Source organism: Glycine max, chromosome 17 (assembly GCF_000004515.6).
Source record: "Glycine max cultivar Williams 82 chromosome 17, Glycine_max_v4.0, whole genome shotgun sequence".
Classification (NCBI taxonomy): Eukaryota; Viridiplantae; Streptophyta; class Magnoliopsida; order Fabales; family Fabaceae; genus Glycine; species Glycine max.
Window position 1 is genome coordinate 4152732 of NC_038253.2, and position 17468 is coordinate 4170199.

The window sequence follows — 17468 nt, forward strand, 5'->3', positions numbered from 1 at the left end:
GTCCAATACTTACTAGTGTCTCTCTCGATGTTCTTTAATTAAAATTAAAATTTTATTTGAATAATTCGTAAAAGCCTTAATTCTAACTAAACGTGGATTAATGAATTAGAGGTTATTTGCTTTGAGGCCTCCATATTGGGACCAGAGGCAGGCTATTGAAGGAGAACATAATTATGTTGCAACACTTAATTCCAGCTTGCAGGCAAAGTGGAGACAAGAAAAGTTAGCATCTGCCCTCATCAATTCTTTCTTTCATTCTCCTCTTTTTTTGACTTTTTTGGTGCCTCCATTGTAGATAACTAGATATGCTTTGCCGGATCCATGTCTGGTTGTTGTGGAAAATCCAGGACAGGATCCCAACATTCACCGCTGTGAATTATACTAATGTTGACAATAGATAGAAAAAGAGCATGATTATATAGCAGCTAATGATAATTAGTTCCTTTCTCTACTTCCTTTTCCACTGACTAATTCTAAAATATGGCGTGATGTCTCTATTACTTAATTTTGTCCCTTTCTCTTTTTTATAGTAACCCTCTTATTTTTATTTAAACTTAAAAAATAAAAAGAATTAATTAATTTTAGGGTTGATTTGTTTAAACTTTATCAGATCTGTCCTATTAGGGGAGCCATGATGAGAAGGCAATAAAAATTAAATGGTTTTTTTGTTAAAATCACCAATTACAATTAGGTTATCTATTTAAAATTTAAAATAAAATGGATAGTTAAATATTAAAAAATAATTATCGGATATCAAAAGTTTGCATGGTCTGATATGATGAAGACTATTTTATCTTTGTCAGCTAGGTAACCAATTACAATTAGGTTATCTATTTAAAATTTAAAATAAAATGGATAGTTAAATATTAAAAAATAATTATCTGATATCAAAAGTTTGCATGGTCTGATATGATGAAGACTATTTTATCTTTGTCAGCTAGGTACTATATTAATTGTTAATATATATTTTGTGTGACTTGTCCAACAAAAGGAAGCTTTGGCAAGACTTATTCATGTCCAAGAAGGGCGCTCTAGAGGTAAGTTTTGGTATATTGGAGGGGGACTTCAATGCAATGGTGAGTAAGGAGAAAAGAAGGGCATAAGTTATGTTTGGGATATCAAGGAACATGTTGATTTTCCTACAATATATTTACTACTGACATGGACCTTCTATATGTGCATGTGATTGAAAAGAAAAATACACTCGGTTTAAATGAGATGACTCCACTATGAGAACAATTGATAGATTTCTCATATTACTACAAGAATATCACAAAATAATGAGGAATTAGTAAGGGAAATATTCTCTCATGAATAGCTCGCTATTTAGCGAAGGAAATAGAGTGCGTCCTTCACTAACCCTTCACAAACTTGGTTAATTATTTAGCAAGCAATGATAAATGCTTTTTTGATTTTCTTAATTTTTTTTCTTTTTTTGCCATAGTCACACCAAGATTAATTCGCACGTTCGGTAATCAAGAAAAATATGTGGTACATTGCCGGCTAATTCAGCAAACCAAATATACAGTGACATGTATTATATATAACATTTTTATTTACTACACATCTATGAAGTTTTGAGCTAGTTACGAGCTACGTAACTCATGTTAAGCCGTATACAGACATACAAATATTCGTGACAAAAAATGCATATATTACCTAGTAAACTGCTTTATTAGCACCTGTACAACAAATTAGACGTAGTATACTATAAAATTAAAGATGGAAAATTGAATCATAGATTATTTTACATTTAATTGAAAATCCCCTGTCCAGGTGACAATATTCTGTTGGGATCAAATTGAGCTTTTCTTTGTTTGAAAGTTTTCCATTTGGGCCCAAACTGCTCCTCCCATTTTTCCCGAGTTTTGTTTTGGGGAAGATATTGCTTTATCCCCATACCAGCATTCGCACAGAACTGTAATATTTGTCGGTTTTGAGCCTTAAATTCCTCCAACTTATCAAACCCAGTTGAACGAAGAAATGACACCACGTAGAAAACATCATCATGAGGTGTAACTGCTGACATGTTATCATCCCACCTGTGAATTAATTAAATGCATTTTAATTAATTCTGTACTAAGTATTAACTCCACAGACATACCAAATTAATCAAACATATGTATATACTTTTTGTGGCAATTAATGGTAAGAGGTTAATGTTTTACGCTAATAATATAATATAAAATAATTTTAGATTGTCATTTAAATAAAATTTATCATTTAAAATATTTTAAAATAATTACTTTAAAAATTAATAAATTTATTATATAATAAGTTGTAATTAGATAATTATGTAAAAAAAAATATTTTTAATATATCTTTGATTAATCTCATAAAACTTACTTGGTTCGGTTCATGGGATAGATTATCACAAGTCCTGCAGTGATATTTTGCTGGAGAATAATGCCCTTGAACACACCTTCATCGAAATCCGAGATTCGAGATGCTGGAACAAAGAGGTTTAACCAAGGATGAGGAACATCCCAAAGCCCTTGTGACCTTAGGAAAAGCTCGTCAGCATGAACCCTGTTTAGGAACTCTTCGTACGACACATCTTTTTCAAACATAAACGTAGGAAAAAACTTTAATCTCTCGACCAAAAGTTTCACATCCTATTTAAGAAATAACAACAAAATAACTTAGTGAAGCCTTCATATATAAGTTTATCATAAAAATTTAATTCCTAACCAAGAAGATCTAGCATTCTTGTTATTATAAAAAAAAACTTATACATTGTCAATATAAATTAGAAACTCGATCTAAAAAATCAGCAATATCATACATTATAATTGACAATGTAGACAACTTTTACATTGTCAATACATTATAATCAAATATAAAAGTTAATTAAATTAGTTTAGTACCTCATCAACGTGTTCTTGAGTACTATTGTCGTAATATTTGACAAGTTCTATGACGTAGATGATGCCGTATTGGGTTACAAGGGAAGTTATGCGAGGTTGATCAGGTTCTGGATAAAAGGAAAGGTCCAGTGGTGGCTGATTTTGCAAAAGAAAACCTTCTACATAATCAGCTGCATTAGTCTCGTTTATTCCATTGAAAGAGATTAAGTGTTCTTGGTCTCCAGAAAATGCAGAGAAATCGTTGTACAGCAAACGGAGCCACTTCACCTGCAAGCGATTAAGCGTACATGATTTATTTTTTTATTAATTAAGGGTCATAACTAATGAAGATTTATTATTTATTGTAAAAAAAATTCTAAAAAGTTTTGGCACGTAATTGTAAAATACTAGCAAGCAACTAATTGTGATTGTGACTTACTAACCATATATATGCATGGAATTTGTCTGTTTTAGTTTTTTCTTTAAAATTATCTGTATGATAAAATAAAATAAAAAGAATATGCATGATACTTGCCCTCGTTGGTGCTGGCCCAAGAGCTATTCTTGCCCTGGTTATAATTCCAAATTGGCCTAAACCTCCTAGAACGGCGTAAAATAACTCCGAGTTGTTCTCCGCAGAACACGTCACTAGGTCTCCTTTCCCTGTTGAAGCCAAGTGTAAGCATGTGTATATATCAAGTGTTCCAATGAAAAAATGTATATTACAAAAGACAATAAAGAACAGAAAATTATCGTGTACAAATTTGACAAAAATGAAAACCGTGTGCTCGATCAATTTCTAATAAGTGAAACACGTTTCTTGCTTCAATAAATGCGTTTTCTGCTTTCAAAAAAAATAAATCTAATTACTGATGTATAAAAGCCAACAACCATTCTTTTCAATAATAATAAAAAACATTTAGATGTTTCTAAAGAACCAGTCCATGAATTAATATTTCTAGAATTATTATTATTGTTATTATCATTTTTAGTTCCATATTACTTCATATTCATATATATGTATTTACACCATTATTAAGATTATATATCGCTAAATATACATCAAGCTCGAATAAACTTTAACTACAATCAATTAATTTTTAGACCATTATTTATATTACCACTTGAAAATCATTTCTCGATTGTCTTACCGCAACCATTAAATATGTAATACATTATTTGAATAAATGAATACTCAGTAAACTTGCCAGACTACCAAATGGCATAAATCGAAAATTCAGGAGTAGATCTTTCCTAGTTAATTTCCTTAGACCTAACTGAGAGTTGACTTCTATTTTTTTAAAGTGAATTTTCCCTAAATTGAGCAGGGAAATAATAAATTTCAATTGTTAATTTGAAGAGAGTTTTCATTTTAAAATCGAAAATATATTAGAAAGAGAACAAGAGTGCGTGCTGACAAATTTGTTGGCTGACGACTTATTTAAGACCTAAAGATTGGTCGCCAGAAATTATTATTAGCGTATACAATCAAAGCCGGTCGAATAGGATAATAAATAGTACCTTTGATGTAATCATTGATTGATATGGAATCTTGTTAAATATATGATGAAGTCACGTGATAATTACATTCAGTTTAATTATATATATATATATATATATATATATATATATATATATATATATATATATATATATATATATATATATATATAATGTCTAATTACAGGTTCTATTTTATTAGACTGTTAAGGAATCAACCATAAACAAAGTTGCACACGGAAAATAAATTACAATAATATTGAAGAATCAAACCCAAATTAAGGACAGTTTTCTGTTGTGTAAGTTATAATCTAAACCGCAGATTGTAACAAAAAAAAAAAAAAAAATCTAAACTGCCGATCAACCCCCACCTTCCCCGGTTCCCTTTTTTTTTCATGCTAAAATTCTACGCAAAAGATAAGCTAGATTTCAATAATAAAAAAAATATTAGCTAGAAAGTAGACATTTATTCTTTTCTGGTTAGGGATCAATAAAATATATTGCAGCACACACGTATATTTTAATTAACTTTGACGATAGACATATCTAAGTTGTAATTTGTAAATAAAGAGATACGCTTCAACTAGACATCATAAGATTTTGAACCTGGCAAATTCCGAAGAACTACTAAATCTCATAACCCTAGTCAATTTTTAATGACATGGTCAATTCTTACTTCATAAAGAAACAAGTTTAAGATCTTCTTTAAAGATATGATGTGAAATCAAGTTAGTTTAGTCAACTTGTTTCATCAAATTCTGAGTTGATTTAGAAAAACTCATTTATCTGAATTTTTTTAGTAATATACCTAAGATGTTCAAGGTGTCTTAGTCTAATGGATGTATTCATGAAATTTTAAAAATTGAATAGTCATATAGAACTATTTATTGCATATTTGTTCCATAGTATTGACTTATATATATATGATGCACATAGCTATTGTTTGATCCTTTCCCAAATTTTTTAAGAGAGGATGAATCGATTCATACTTTGACTATATTATTTTATTTAATGAATTTATATAAATATTATTTTTATCATTCTAACCATAAAGTCAAAATTGTTTAGAGAAAGTATTATGAAAATCAAACAACAGTAATCAAATTAAATAATTATATATTTTTTAAAATATATTACGTTAAATTAAACCAATGAAGTTAAGAATCAAAATATATAATTAATTTAGATTATAAAACTTTAAATTTATCCACTTAAACCTATTCATCTTTATATACGTGTGTATGTGTGCAAGAGAGAGTAACAGAAACACATTCTCTCTTTCCCCTCTGCCTAATTGATTTTTGATTATTTTTATGTAAATTCTATATGTTAATTCAATTATGATTAATGAACTTAGTGTAAAGATTTAAATAATTTCATTTGGAAAAGTTATTGGCTAGGGAAGAGAATAACCATACATACCCGTAACAACATCCAATTGATGAACATTGGAAATCTGAGGACCAAACCTGAAGGTTTGGCCACTTATCCCAGCATTGGAGAGAGTTCCACCAACCGATAAGTACAAGTAATCTGTCCAAGAGAGGGGTGTGAGTCCACGCTCAAGTGTTGCATGCAACACATCAATCCAAATTTGTTCACCACCCACATCTGCATATGGACCAATAGTTGTGTCATCAACCACTACTACAATCCCATCACCATTTCTAAAGCCATTCAACTCAGTCATGTTCACCACAACCCCATGATTTGTCATGGCTTGTCCATGAACCGAGTGGGCTTGCCCTCTAGGAGCTATGGTGATAGGGATGGCCAGAGAATTTGAGAAATTTATCAAGAGTGAGATGTCACTAATGGAAGATGGGGCAAATATTGCAAAAGGGTTGTCATGAACTATGTGGCCATAATCAATTGAGGCTAGTGAAAGGGTCACGGGGTCACGAATGAGCTTAAGGGTTATTTCTTTTGGTGCTTGGAGTAATGACCATGTTTGTGATTGTGCCTGTGTGATCAACACTATGCAAGTTAAACATAGCATAATCAAAGCTTTTGAAAATCTATAATAATAACTTGCCATTTTTTAGAGAGAATTTGGTTAATGTTGCACTATTGCTTTGAATTTAATTGGCTATGAAAGTGTTCTTGCTTAGTTACATATATATATATATATATAGGAAACTTGAGGAAGAGGCTGCTAAGTTTTGAATGTAACGAACAACGTCGTGATCTACTATATTGTAGTTTATGTATGTTGCTTTGATTTGTACGCCTTTTATGTTCTAATCTTGGATCTGTAAATTTCCTTTTTCATTTGCACGCTTTAGGCTAGAAAAAACTTGGATTTTGATCCACTTGTTTAGTTGCCTTATCTTTTTTGCCGATTACAACATTATTTATTCCTCTTGGACGGTTTAAAATCATAGTCAAATGTTGAAAAGATTGCACTTTGTGTTTTCTTAATTTTATTCATATTAATTTAATGACTAGTGTAACGTGTAACACTTCGTCAAAAGTCAACCGATCATTTGTTAAACAGTTGACAATAATATTGTGTTGTGTTTATATCCATATGATACTCGAGGTGTTTAGACATGCAAATCAATTTATTACAACATTCCCTGTACCGGAAAACATTTCTGATAGAGAAATTATTATGAATATATTAGGTCTCAGAAAAATCATATATATTACAATCTAATCAAAGTCCACACTTGCTCAATTATAGTATAGTAATTATATCAATCTTTAACTTACACTAAATGTTATATTTTTAAGTTCAAGTCATCGCCTTTTATGTTTTGCTTCTTTTTCTTTGTACTGCAACGTGAAGTTACATTCAGGGAGATTTTATACAACGTTAATTAAGTCCAGGCTAACACCAAGCCTTTACACTTCATCACGTATATGTGTGGTAAACGTTGATTGTGTTTGAAGAATAGAATTAATAAATGATCTTGCACTTGCAGAACCAAAATTAACGAATACAAGATAGGATGGAAATATCTTGTACGTACTGATCGAACCGTATGCCATGGCTCCATGTCAACTATGAATTTCTTCAAACTTTGGGAAGAAAAGGAAGTTACCCATTTAAAAAAAAAAGCCTTCGGGGGAAAAACCAAATGATGATTTTTAATATTCATTTATTTATCGAAAAAATCAGGCATAATTTATGGGTACAGGGTAAGCCTAATTATGTCACTGTTGCCAACAATGGCCGATACGTTGGTCAACACCAATTAAGAAAAATCTTGATACATTAAAAAGTTTAAGCAGTAATCATATGGTCACATGTATGATGTATCAAAAACATGTATCTCGTGTATTGTATGTAGAAAAAAACTAGCTAGAGGAAATTTCTCAGAGTTGAACTAAGCTTAGACTGGGACCGTCACCCTTGAATGTGAATGCGTATCGTATTGGCAAACTACTATTTGTCTTCCGTTGGTCCATATAAGATTGCATAAAATATTTCTTGAAATAGTACAAACACCATCATTGTGATTCGTGAATCTAATTAAAGTCTACTGAACTAACAATAAAGTTGAATTCTAATAGGATTTTTAATTTTAAACTTGAGATCTAGTTAAATATACTTGGACCCAGTGGGATGGAATTTGAGAGCAAGATACTCGTTCAATTAAAATTTGATGAACAAAGAGAAACAAAAAATTATACCGATTGATACAGAAAAAATATATTGTTGAGTGATGGTTTTTATTTTTGCTCTTTAATTTAATTGTTGAATAATGTTGTGTGGGTATTTGTAGCCTAATGAAGCTAGCCCAATAATAAGGCCCAATCCTTAGCAATGGTCTCTCATGAAGGACTCATAGACATCGATCCATGGACCGAAAAAAAAGATGAACTTCGATCCTCCCCTCTTTGCCTTTATATGGAAGTTATTCCCGGTAATTATTCTGCGCATTTCTGAGTATGTTTGAGTGTACGGTTAGAGTTTGTAAAATTCATTTTAGTTATAATTGATTTTTTTTTACCGAAAGTTATAATTAATTTTTAAGTGATATGATTTATATTTGAAATAAAATTTAGTATAACTTCTTTTACCAAATGCAAAAGTTAGCTTGCTTCAAATAGAAAATTAATTCTAAACATAAAATCAATTACTACCTTTGTTCTTAATTTACATCCTTAAAAAAAATTGGTTAATTTTGTTAATAGCATTAATTTTTTTAATGATTTATATTATTTTAAAAATTACCTTCAAAATGATTGAGACCCATCATCTCACTTTTTCTACTTAATTACTCAATATCTAATTAATGTGTTAGTCATTTTTTCAATTCTTATAAGAGAGAGAATTAAATTATCTTATTAATTTTTAGTATTTTTGATAAACTAATTAAGAATATTTTGGAGGAAAAAATAACGTGATAGACAATTTAAAAATAATCTTATAAAAAGGGAGACAAACAAATTTTTTTTAAAAAATATTATATTCAAGAACAAATGAAGTATTTAATGTAAAATGAACATGCAAAATAGAAACTTTAATTAAATCCTCTTGTACTCCAGTTTAATTTTTATGGATAAAAAAAATACTTGATATTTCAATATAATTTTGAATAATTCAATTTGGATTACTTAGTTTTTTTTCCTAATCAAACCTTAAAAATATTCACTAACAAATCCTTAATTCCACTTAATTCAAGTATCCACTAACAAGTCCTTAGTTTCACTTAATTCAAGTGGAACTAAGTTTGGTGTCCTAAGATAAATATTCTACATATGATTGTCAAAAAATCCTTGAAAGTACCATTTAAAATATAATTCAATTCTTTTTTTGTTATTTATTAATTTTTATATTCTATTTAAAACAAGTATGATCAATAATTTAATATAATTTTTAAAATATATATATATATATATATATAAATAAATTGAAATGATAGAAAATGGTGTGAGATTCCTGAATAGTGTTTTTGGATGAAGCGAAAATTCATTTTTTCAAGAAATTTAAAATGATTTATGATAAAATAATTTGTTTGGATATAATATTTGAGAGGAGATTCAATTTTTAGTATTTTTATTAATTATTTTGATTGACTAAAATAGTGTAATTTCAAATTCTCTCGAAAAATAAAGAATTTGAAATTCTTTTTTATGAGATGTTCACTCTAACTTACGTTCTTACTCGCGACTCTTTCTTACTTAGCACTCACAACTACGGGTGACCAAAGTTTTTACAGCCGAAATCAACATAAGTTGTTTTTCAGTGACGTTGGTCGAGGTTTTTTTGGTCAAATTTTTTTGTATGATGTCAACCAAAGCTATTTTTTGCCGATATCGATTAAGATTTTTTTAGATGATGTTGGTTATAATTAGGGATATTTTCTTACTAACGTGAGTCATGGGAATTTTTTGCTAACATTGGTTAAGGATATTTTTTGGTCATTGTCGTCCAGATTTTTTCAATTGATGTTGACCAATATTTTTTTTACCAACATCGACTAGATTTTTTCTACTAACATTGATCATGACTAACTTTTGAGTTGACATCTGCTAGAGTTTTTCAGTCGACGTCAGCTAGATTTTTCCAACCAACATCAACCAAAGCTATTCTTTAGCCAACATCAACTAAGGTTATTTTTAAGCTGATGTTAGCTAGGGTGTTTTGACTGATGTCAACAAAATTTTTTTAACTGACGTCGATTAAGATTTTTTTTGCTGACATCAACTAGGGTTTTCTACTAACATCAGACAGAGCTATTTCTTAACCACATTAGTTAGAATTTTTTCTGCTAACACCAGTTAGGTATTTTTGATCGACATTAGGCATGACAATTTTTAGTCGACATCGACTAGGTTCTTTCAGCCGACATTCACTAGAGTTTTTTTGGTTGACATCGATCAGAGCTATTTTTTAGTCAACATCAGCTAAGACTATTTTATAGTCGATGTTGGCTAGGGTTTTTTGTTCGACATTGATTATGGCTATTTTTTAGCCAACTTAGACTAGGGATTTTTCGGCCAACGTTGACCAATGATATTTTTCAGCCGAGGTCAGGTAGGTTCTATTGGTCGACATTGACCAAACTATTTTTTAGATGATGTTGGGTAAAGTTTTTTTGTCAACACCTGTTAGAGTTTTTAAGGCCAATGTTGATTAGTAAGGGCTATTTATCAACTGAAAAATCCCTAGAAGACATCGACCAAAAAATCCCAAGCCGATGTTGGCTAAAAATAGCCTTGGTCAATGTCATTCAAAAATGCCTTAGTCGGTGTCGGTCAAACAAACCCTAGGTGACGTTGGTAAAAAAATTTAGCCAACATTGACAGAAAAATAGACTCAACTAATGTTAGTCAAAAAATAGCCCAAACTGACGTCAGCTGACAAATATTCCCAATATACTTTAACAAAATAAACCCTATTTGATGTCAACTGAAAAATAGCCTTGGTTGACGTTGATTGAAAAACATCACTAGTTATGGTCAAACAAAATAATCCTAATTAAAATGATCAATATTTTGTATTTCTAAATTATTAAAAATTGAAAAATATTTTTTAATTAATATTTTAAAATTAGATCGTGGTTGTTTTCTATAAAGTTTAATATTGAAATTTTATCTATTTAAAATATAAAATTGAAATTTTGCACATGGAGAAAATTGAATTGTCTTATCCAAACAAAAAATTTAAAATTGAAAAAATTTGAATTGATTTATCCAAATAAAATATTTAAAAAAATGAAAAAAATTAAAATAAAAACAATTCAAATTTCAAACATTTAAAATTCTCTTAAATTTTAAAATTTCTTATGCAAACACAGGGTAAAAGTTTTTGGAACCCAATAAAATTTGCGAATAATTTTCAAAAAGAATATTAGGCACGAAAATGGGCAGATAATGGGCTTTTTCCAATCGAGCGGTAGCGGGAAGACCCTACCCATTGCCGAATCTAATTTAAGCTTAACAAGCAGATAAGATCAGAAAATGTTTTGCCTATAAAAAAAATCAAGAAATGTTTGAAAAGTTATAAACACAATAGCATAATTTTTTTTTCTTAATTATCTGATTCAGTCCAAAAATATAATTTTGATTAATTTGACTAATTAGACCGAAAAATAAATAAAATTTGACTAATAATATTTTTGTCAAAAACATTGACATATAAAAACAAGAATAACATTTATTTCTGAAAGTGTGAAGAATAAAAAATTAATCACTAAAAATGAAAAATATAAATTTAATCATTGAATATGTAAAAAATATAACAAATTAATTTTGTCATTAAATTTATGAAATTATATTTTGAGGACTAACTTGACATTAAATTAAAAAGTTTAAGAATTAATTTATTGTTAATTTATCTGCATGACTAAATTTAAATTATTTACCTTTGAAATCACCAATTTATTAGCAAGTTATACTTTCATAAATGAATTTAGTCATTACTCCCAAAAATTATATGTTCACATCAGTAAAACAAATCAAATGTTCTTACCATAATTTTCATTGACATGTCACTATAATATGAAGACTTTTTCGGATTATGTTTTCTTTTCCTGAAAATTTGAATGTCACTATAATAATTTAGCTTTTTGACGTCACTTTTTAGATGTCTATTATTAAAAGTGAAAGTACAATTGTAATTAAAAAAGATAACATAAAAATATCTATAATAATCCTCTAAATTTTGTTAATCAAAAAGTGGCATGCATCAAGAAATGTTATTTGCACTATGTAGTAGTGAATTATATAATAAGGAGAAAAGGAGTAAGGAATATTTTTAGAAATTTTTATATAGTTATATATCAATAAAAAACAATTGATTAATTTAATTAATAATATTAAATTTATTAGCAAGTTTTATAATAATATGAAATACACATAAATAAAATGTTATATATGTTTTAAAACTACACAACTCTTTTTTAATATTAGATTCTTGCTAACGAATGTGTTTAAGCCATAGGTTAAACAATTAAAATAAAAATTACAAAATACAAAATTAAAAAAAATTATAAACAACAAAATTTTTGGTCTTTCAATAGAAAGATTTTAATTAAAGTCTTTTTAACTTAGGACACTCGGTAATATTTGTAGAAATATTATTATTATTAGACAAACTTCATATAAAATCATACAATAGCAATAGTCATTAGCACAAGAAGCTTAGTACTTTGCCACAGCAACCTAGTAGTATTATACAAACATTGTCATCAGCTTTGGCGTCTACTTCTTCGTCCTCTCTCCACGACGACGTCGTTTCAACAGGTCTCGCCGTCTGCGGCCTCCGCTTCTCGACCTCCTCTTCCTCCTCCCACTCGCCGATTTCCTAATCTCTCGGTGTGTGGAGTCCGACTTGTAGAGACGCAAGAAGTTTATAGACTGAATCCGCTGCATGCATGCAAGAGCGGGTAGGACATGCGGTGTTGGTGTATATGGAGGGAGAGATCGAAGGACGTGACTGTGTCTAACAGTGAGGGTGTTGGAACGAGTAAGATTCAAGTTCCGAAGATGAAGAGAGAAGAGGGAGTTAACCATGGCTGGAGTGTGAGAGTTGCAACACTATATGCCTGCCACTGCTATCTCATGATATTATGACCAATGAAATATATTTCAATCATTCTTAAAAAATCATGCTTCTTATAATTCATGATTTCAAAAAAATCATAATTTTTCCCTTATACCATACCCTTCCTAAAGATTATATATGTACATAACCAACTAACCAATAAAATAGACAGAGTTGCTGTAATAAAAAAATAGAGTTATTTCCAAAGATTGAATTAATTTCTCATTTTTTTAAAAAAAAATTGTCTATTTTCTATTTTACATTTTATTGTATAAGAATAAAATTAAATGAAAATGCAATAGTAAAAATATAAATAAGAAACTTTGCAAAGTAAATAAGTAAAATAGATGAAGTGGTAGAAGGTAGAAGTTAAAAATGGGAAGAACTACTCGTTGATGTTCTCTATTACAATAATTTAATACATAAATGTTAACTAGTCCCTAAACTGATATTTATAATTATAAAAAAAACACTTTCATAAACTAGTCATGCCTTAATGCTTTTCTTCTTTTATTTTTTAAAAATTAACTAACGAATTTATTTAAAAAATTAAAGTTGTACTTAAATAAGTATTTTTTTTTCTAATTTAAACTATATTAAAAATATATAGAATCTATACTATTAATAAAATGAATACTCCTTTTTTGTGTCCATAGTGTTTAGAAAAATTTACTCTTTATTAGCTTAAAATTTTTTATTAGTCTTTTCTAATAATTATTCATTACTCTTGTCAATTATTTTTTTATTTAAAATATTTAAAGAGACATGAAGTGTCTCTCTCCCCACTGACAATAAAATAAAAACTTAAAAATATTTTTTTAATCCTTATAATTTAATTTTTTTTATTTTTTACTCTTATGAAATTATTATTTTTTAATTCTTAAAAATTATATTTCTTTTTAATGTTTTAGATAATATTTTTTACATTGATCAAAATGTTAAAATGACAAAAAATAAAATAACATAATTTACATGAAATAAAAAAAATTAAGGATGAAAAAAAAATACTAAATTATAAGTAATAAAAAAATATTTAAACCTAAAATGAATTTTTATTTGAAGAAGCTAGAACGTTAACATTTTATTTAGAAATTAAATTTATTTACTGTCGGAACCCCTGCTGAGAGAATCAAAGGCAAGTCGCTCCGACGCTGTTTGACGGCAACGTTGAGCATAGAGTGACAGAGTGAAGAGGTTCCGTCATGGCCCCCAGAATCCTTCTATGCGGCGACGTTTTAGGGCGCCTCAACCAGCTCTTCAAGCGCGTCTCATCGGTGAGTCACTCACCCTCTCTTTCCTTAGGGTTTTATCATTACTCACTCGGAGGCGTGAAATGGCACTGAATCCATTTCATTTCACGTGCTTGTTGTATTGTTTTTGTAGGTGAACAAATCTGCAGGTCCATTCGACGCGCTCTTGTGCGTGGGTCAGTTCTTCCCTGACTCACCGGAGCAGCTCGAGGACTTCACGAAATACATCGAAGGTGGATCTCACTTTCCTCTTCCGACGTACTTCATCGGCGACTACGGCGTCGCCGCCCCCAAACTTCTCTTGCAAGCTTCCAAGGACTCCGCCAACCAAGGCTTCAAGATGGACGGCTTCAAGGTTTGCCACAACTTGTATTGGCTGAAAGGCAGTGGCAAATTCCCTCTCTTTGGTACAGACATTTTTCCTTTTGCTTTGCGAATTTGATCAGGAGCTTCGTTGTTTTCGCGAATTCTGTGTGTCTTATATGTTTCAGTTATATGCAGGGTTATCCGTGGCCTATTTATCTGGTAGGAAGTCATCCAGTGGTCAGCAGTTTGGAAATTACACTGAAGATGATGTTGATGCATTACGCGCAATTGCCGAGGAACCTGGAGTTGTTGATTTGTTCTTGACATATCCTTCAATTCCTGTGCATTACTCACGTAGAGAAAACAGTTAGTTAGTTACATGTTAGTTACTTTTTGCATTGTATATGATCCAAGTAGATGGCTTGATGTAATCTGTTTCTGTTTGTTCACTTCCTTGATTCATTATTACTAACGAATGGCCGAATGGGGTCACCAATAGAGCAGCTGATTCGGACATTCCTGCTGGACTCTCTGATGGCAGTGATTCAACTGTATCGGAATTAGTACAAGAGATCAAACCACGGTAACTGTTAGATAGACAACAACTATATTTGCTTGCTGAAAATTTTATGTACAACTACTGTAATAGTGGTAATTAGATTAGGCATTTTATATTTAACAAATGGAATTGTGTGCTCAAACCACATTTCACATTATTTGGTTGGAATTGGGTTGTGCGCTTGAGATTTGACAGGGTAAGGCCTCTGGTTCCTTGTTCAGTTGAGTGACTTTCATATTCTATTGTGTTTATTATACTTGTTGTAGGATGGTAAAATTTAATATTGTATTTGTAATCCTTGAAAATGGGAATGAAAATCTCACGAGTGGTAAAACTAGAATGGGATTTGGTTGAACTGATAACCAAAAGATTAATTAAAAATTATAAGACTAGGAGGGGGTATCGTGATTTGTCTCATATTTTCTGGAGGAATTTGGTGTGCCAAATGTGCCTTTTGCAGTCTCTCTTGTGGCCTTTGTAAAGAAGGCCTGACTCTGATCTTTGCAATTTTTTTCTCATGATTTTTTTTGGGGGGTTAGTTATCACATTGCAGGCACCAAAGGCATTTACTATGCCCGCGAACCATATTCCAATGTTGATGCTGTGCATGTCACTCGTTTCATAGGGCTTGCGTCTGTTGGAAATAGAGATAAGCAGGTTTGGCCTTTTGTCTTTATTGACATGTCTGATTTCAGATGGTAATTTATTTATTTTTATCAACAAAATTAACTTGCCCCTTTGTTGCCCCCTTAATCGTTAATAGTTTTTTAGAGCTGTAACATTTTGTTTGCTTCTGCATTCCAGAAATTTATTCATGCAATCTCCCCCACACCCGCATCCACCATGTCTTCAACTGAGATTGCCATGAAAACCACAAATACCACCTTATCGCCATACACATTCAAGGAGAAAAGAACTTCTCCAATGGATTCAGCAAAGAGATCCAGTGATTCTATCTCTGATCCTCAATATTGGAGATATGATGTTGCTCAAAAGCGACAAAAACATGAAGCTGGACATGGTGATAAATTGTGTTTCAAATTTGTTTCTTCTGGCTCTTGTCCACGAGGAGAGAAGTGCAATTTTCAACATGATACAGATGCAAGGGAGCAGTGTATGAGAGGTGTTTGTTTTGATTTTTTGAATAAGGGAAAATGTGAAAGGGGTCCAGATTGCAACTTTAAGCACAGCTTGCAGGATGAGGGCAACAGGCTTCCTTCTAGGAGGCCTGGATCTGGCAGGTTTTTCTTTCGACTTACTATTTTCTATAATCAATTTGCATTCTGTTATTTAGTGATCCTTGATTTGTAAGTCTCTGTATTTTGTTAATATTAATGTAATAAAAAATTGATTTTGTTATTCAGTTATTCCTCATATTTGTTTATTTGATTCTTCCTTGTTCTTTTTAACTTTTAGTCATTGACAAATGTATCCTAAAATACAACTGCAGGTCAAAAGAATGTTGGTTTTGCTTGTCAAGCCCGAATGTAGAGTCACATTTAATCATAAGCATTGGGGAAAATTACTACTTGGCACTGGCTAAAGGTCCACTTGTTGAAGACCACGTACTGATAATACCAGTCGAGCATATGCCTAGTACCTTATCTATGCCTCCTGAATCTGAAATAGAGCTCTCTCGGTTTCAGAACAGTCTCAGGAGTTACTGCAAGAGCCAAGAGAAGGAATTCATCTTTTTTGAGTGGGTCTCTATACGTGGCACTCATGCCAATCTTCAGGTAGAAGTTTCTGTTGATAGTGGAAATTCTCAAAAGGACATGATATTTACATTTCATTTAATGATCTGACTTGCTTTCCCTTCTTCCCTACCTTTTGTTGCCCTGCCTGTCCACTTTCCCCTTGTATAATTTGCTTAATTTCATTTTGGATATCCAATCTCTTCTCCATTTTGTTGGTTAGTTATTTTCAGCTCTATCAGTAGTAGTTTGTTGATTAAGTTTGTTTTTTTTCCTCATGGAATATTATATTTGTTCAATTTTCATTTGATTGACTGCTGTTTTAGATTGTCTCTTTCATTGACTTTTTACTCTTTTATGTAGGCCATTCCCATTCCATCTTCCAAAGCAATTATGGTTGAGAAAGTTTTCAATTTAGCTGCACAGAAGTTGGGATTTGAATTTGTGGCTAAGAAATGTAAGCATTATTCTTCAGAGCATGCTTCATATTTCATAGCTTATGTGGTCTGCTTCAGACCTGAATCCATTAAGTTCTTAACCCTTCTTTTCCCTTAATGTCCTTGTTTTTCATTGCCTCAATATCAATTATCAGACACTGATTACCTGATTTGAAGAAATCAACTTCAATTTATTTCTCCCGCCCCCCCATGTACATTTATTATTATTTTTGTGTGGGTGGGTGGGTGGGAGGAGAGGTTTTTTTTTTTTTTTTTATCTGCTACATTCTTATGTTGTTCTTTTACGCAACTCACTTTTTGGTTTTGAGAAGGAAGTTTTGAAGACAAAAGGTCTGTTCAAGTTTGACTGGGGCGT

The 17468-nt window shown here is 30.8% G+C and overlaps 2 protein-coding genes across 2 annotated transcripts; one reads left to right on the forward strand and one right to left on the reverse strand.

The window, feature by feature from the left end:
- Positions 1-1477: 1477 nt before the first annotated feature.
- LOC100808553 (cytokinin dehydrogenase 3) lies at positions 1478-6526 on the reverse strand. Its single transcript, XM_014769673.2, has 5 exons — positions 5769-6526; positions 3382-3509; positions 2868-3134; positions 2347-2615; positions 1478-2042 (listed from the first exon to the last, which is right to left on the reverse strand). Exons 1-5 carry the CDS (start codon positions 6382-6384, stop codon positions 1754-1756), a joined length of 1569 nt encoding a protein of 522 aa, XP_014625159.1. The 5' UTR covers positions 6385-6526; the 3' UTR covers positions 1478-1753.
- A 7408-nt stretch (positions 6527-13934) lies between these two features.
- LOC100809090 (zinc finger CCCH domain-containing protein 64) lies at positions 13935-17225 on the forward strand. The gene is made up of 8 exons (XM_006600393.4): positions 13935-14120; positions 14230-14503; positions 14598-14727; positions 14872-14985; positions 15501-15618; positions 15766-16202; positions 16412-16697; positions 17019-17225. Exons 1-8 carry the CDS (start codon positions 14049-14051, stop codon positions 17208-17210), a joined length of 1623 nt encoding a protein of 540 aa, XP_006600456.1. The 5' UTR covers positions 13935-14048; the 3' UTR covers positions 17211-17225.
- Positions 17226-17468: the final 243 nt, after the last annotated feature.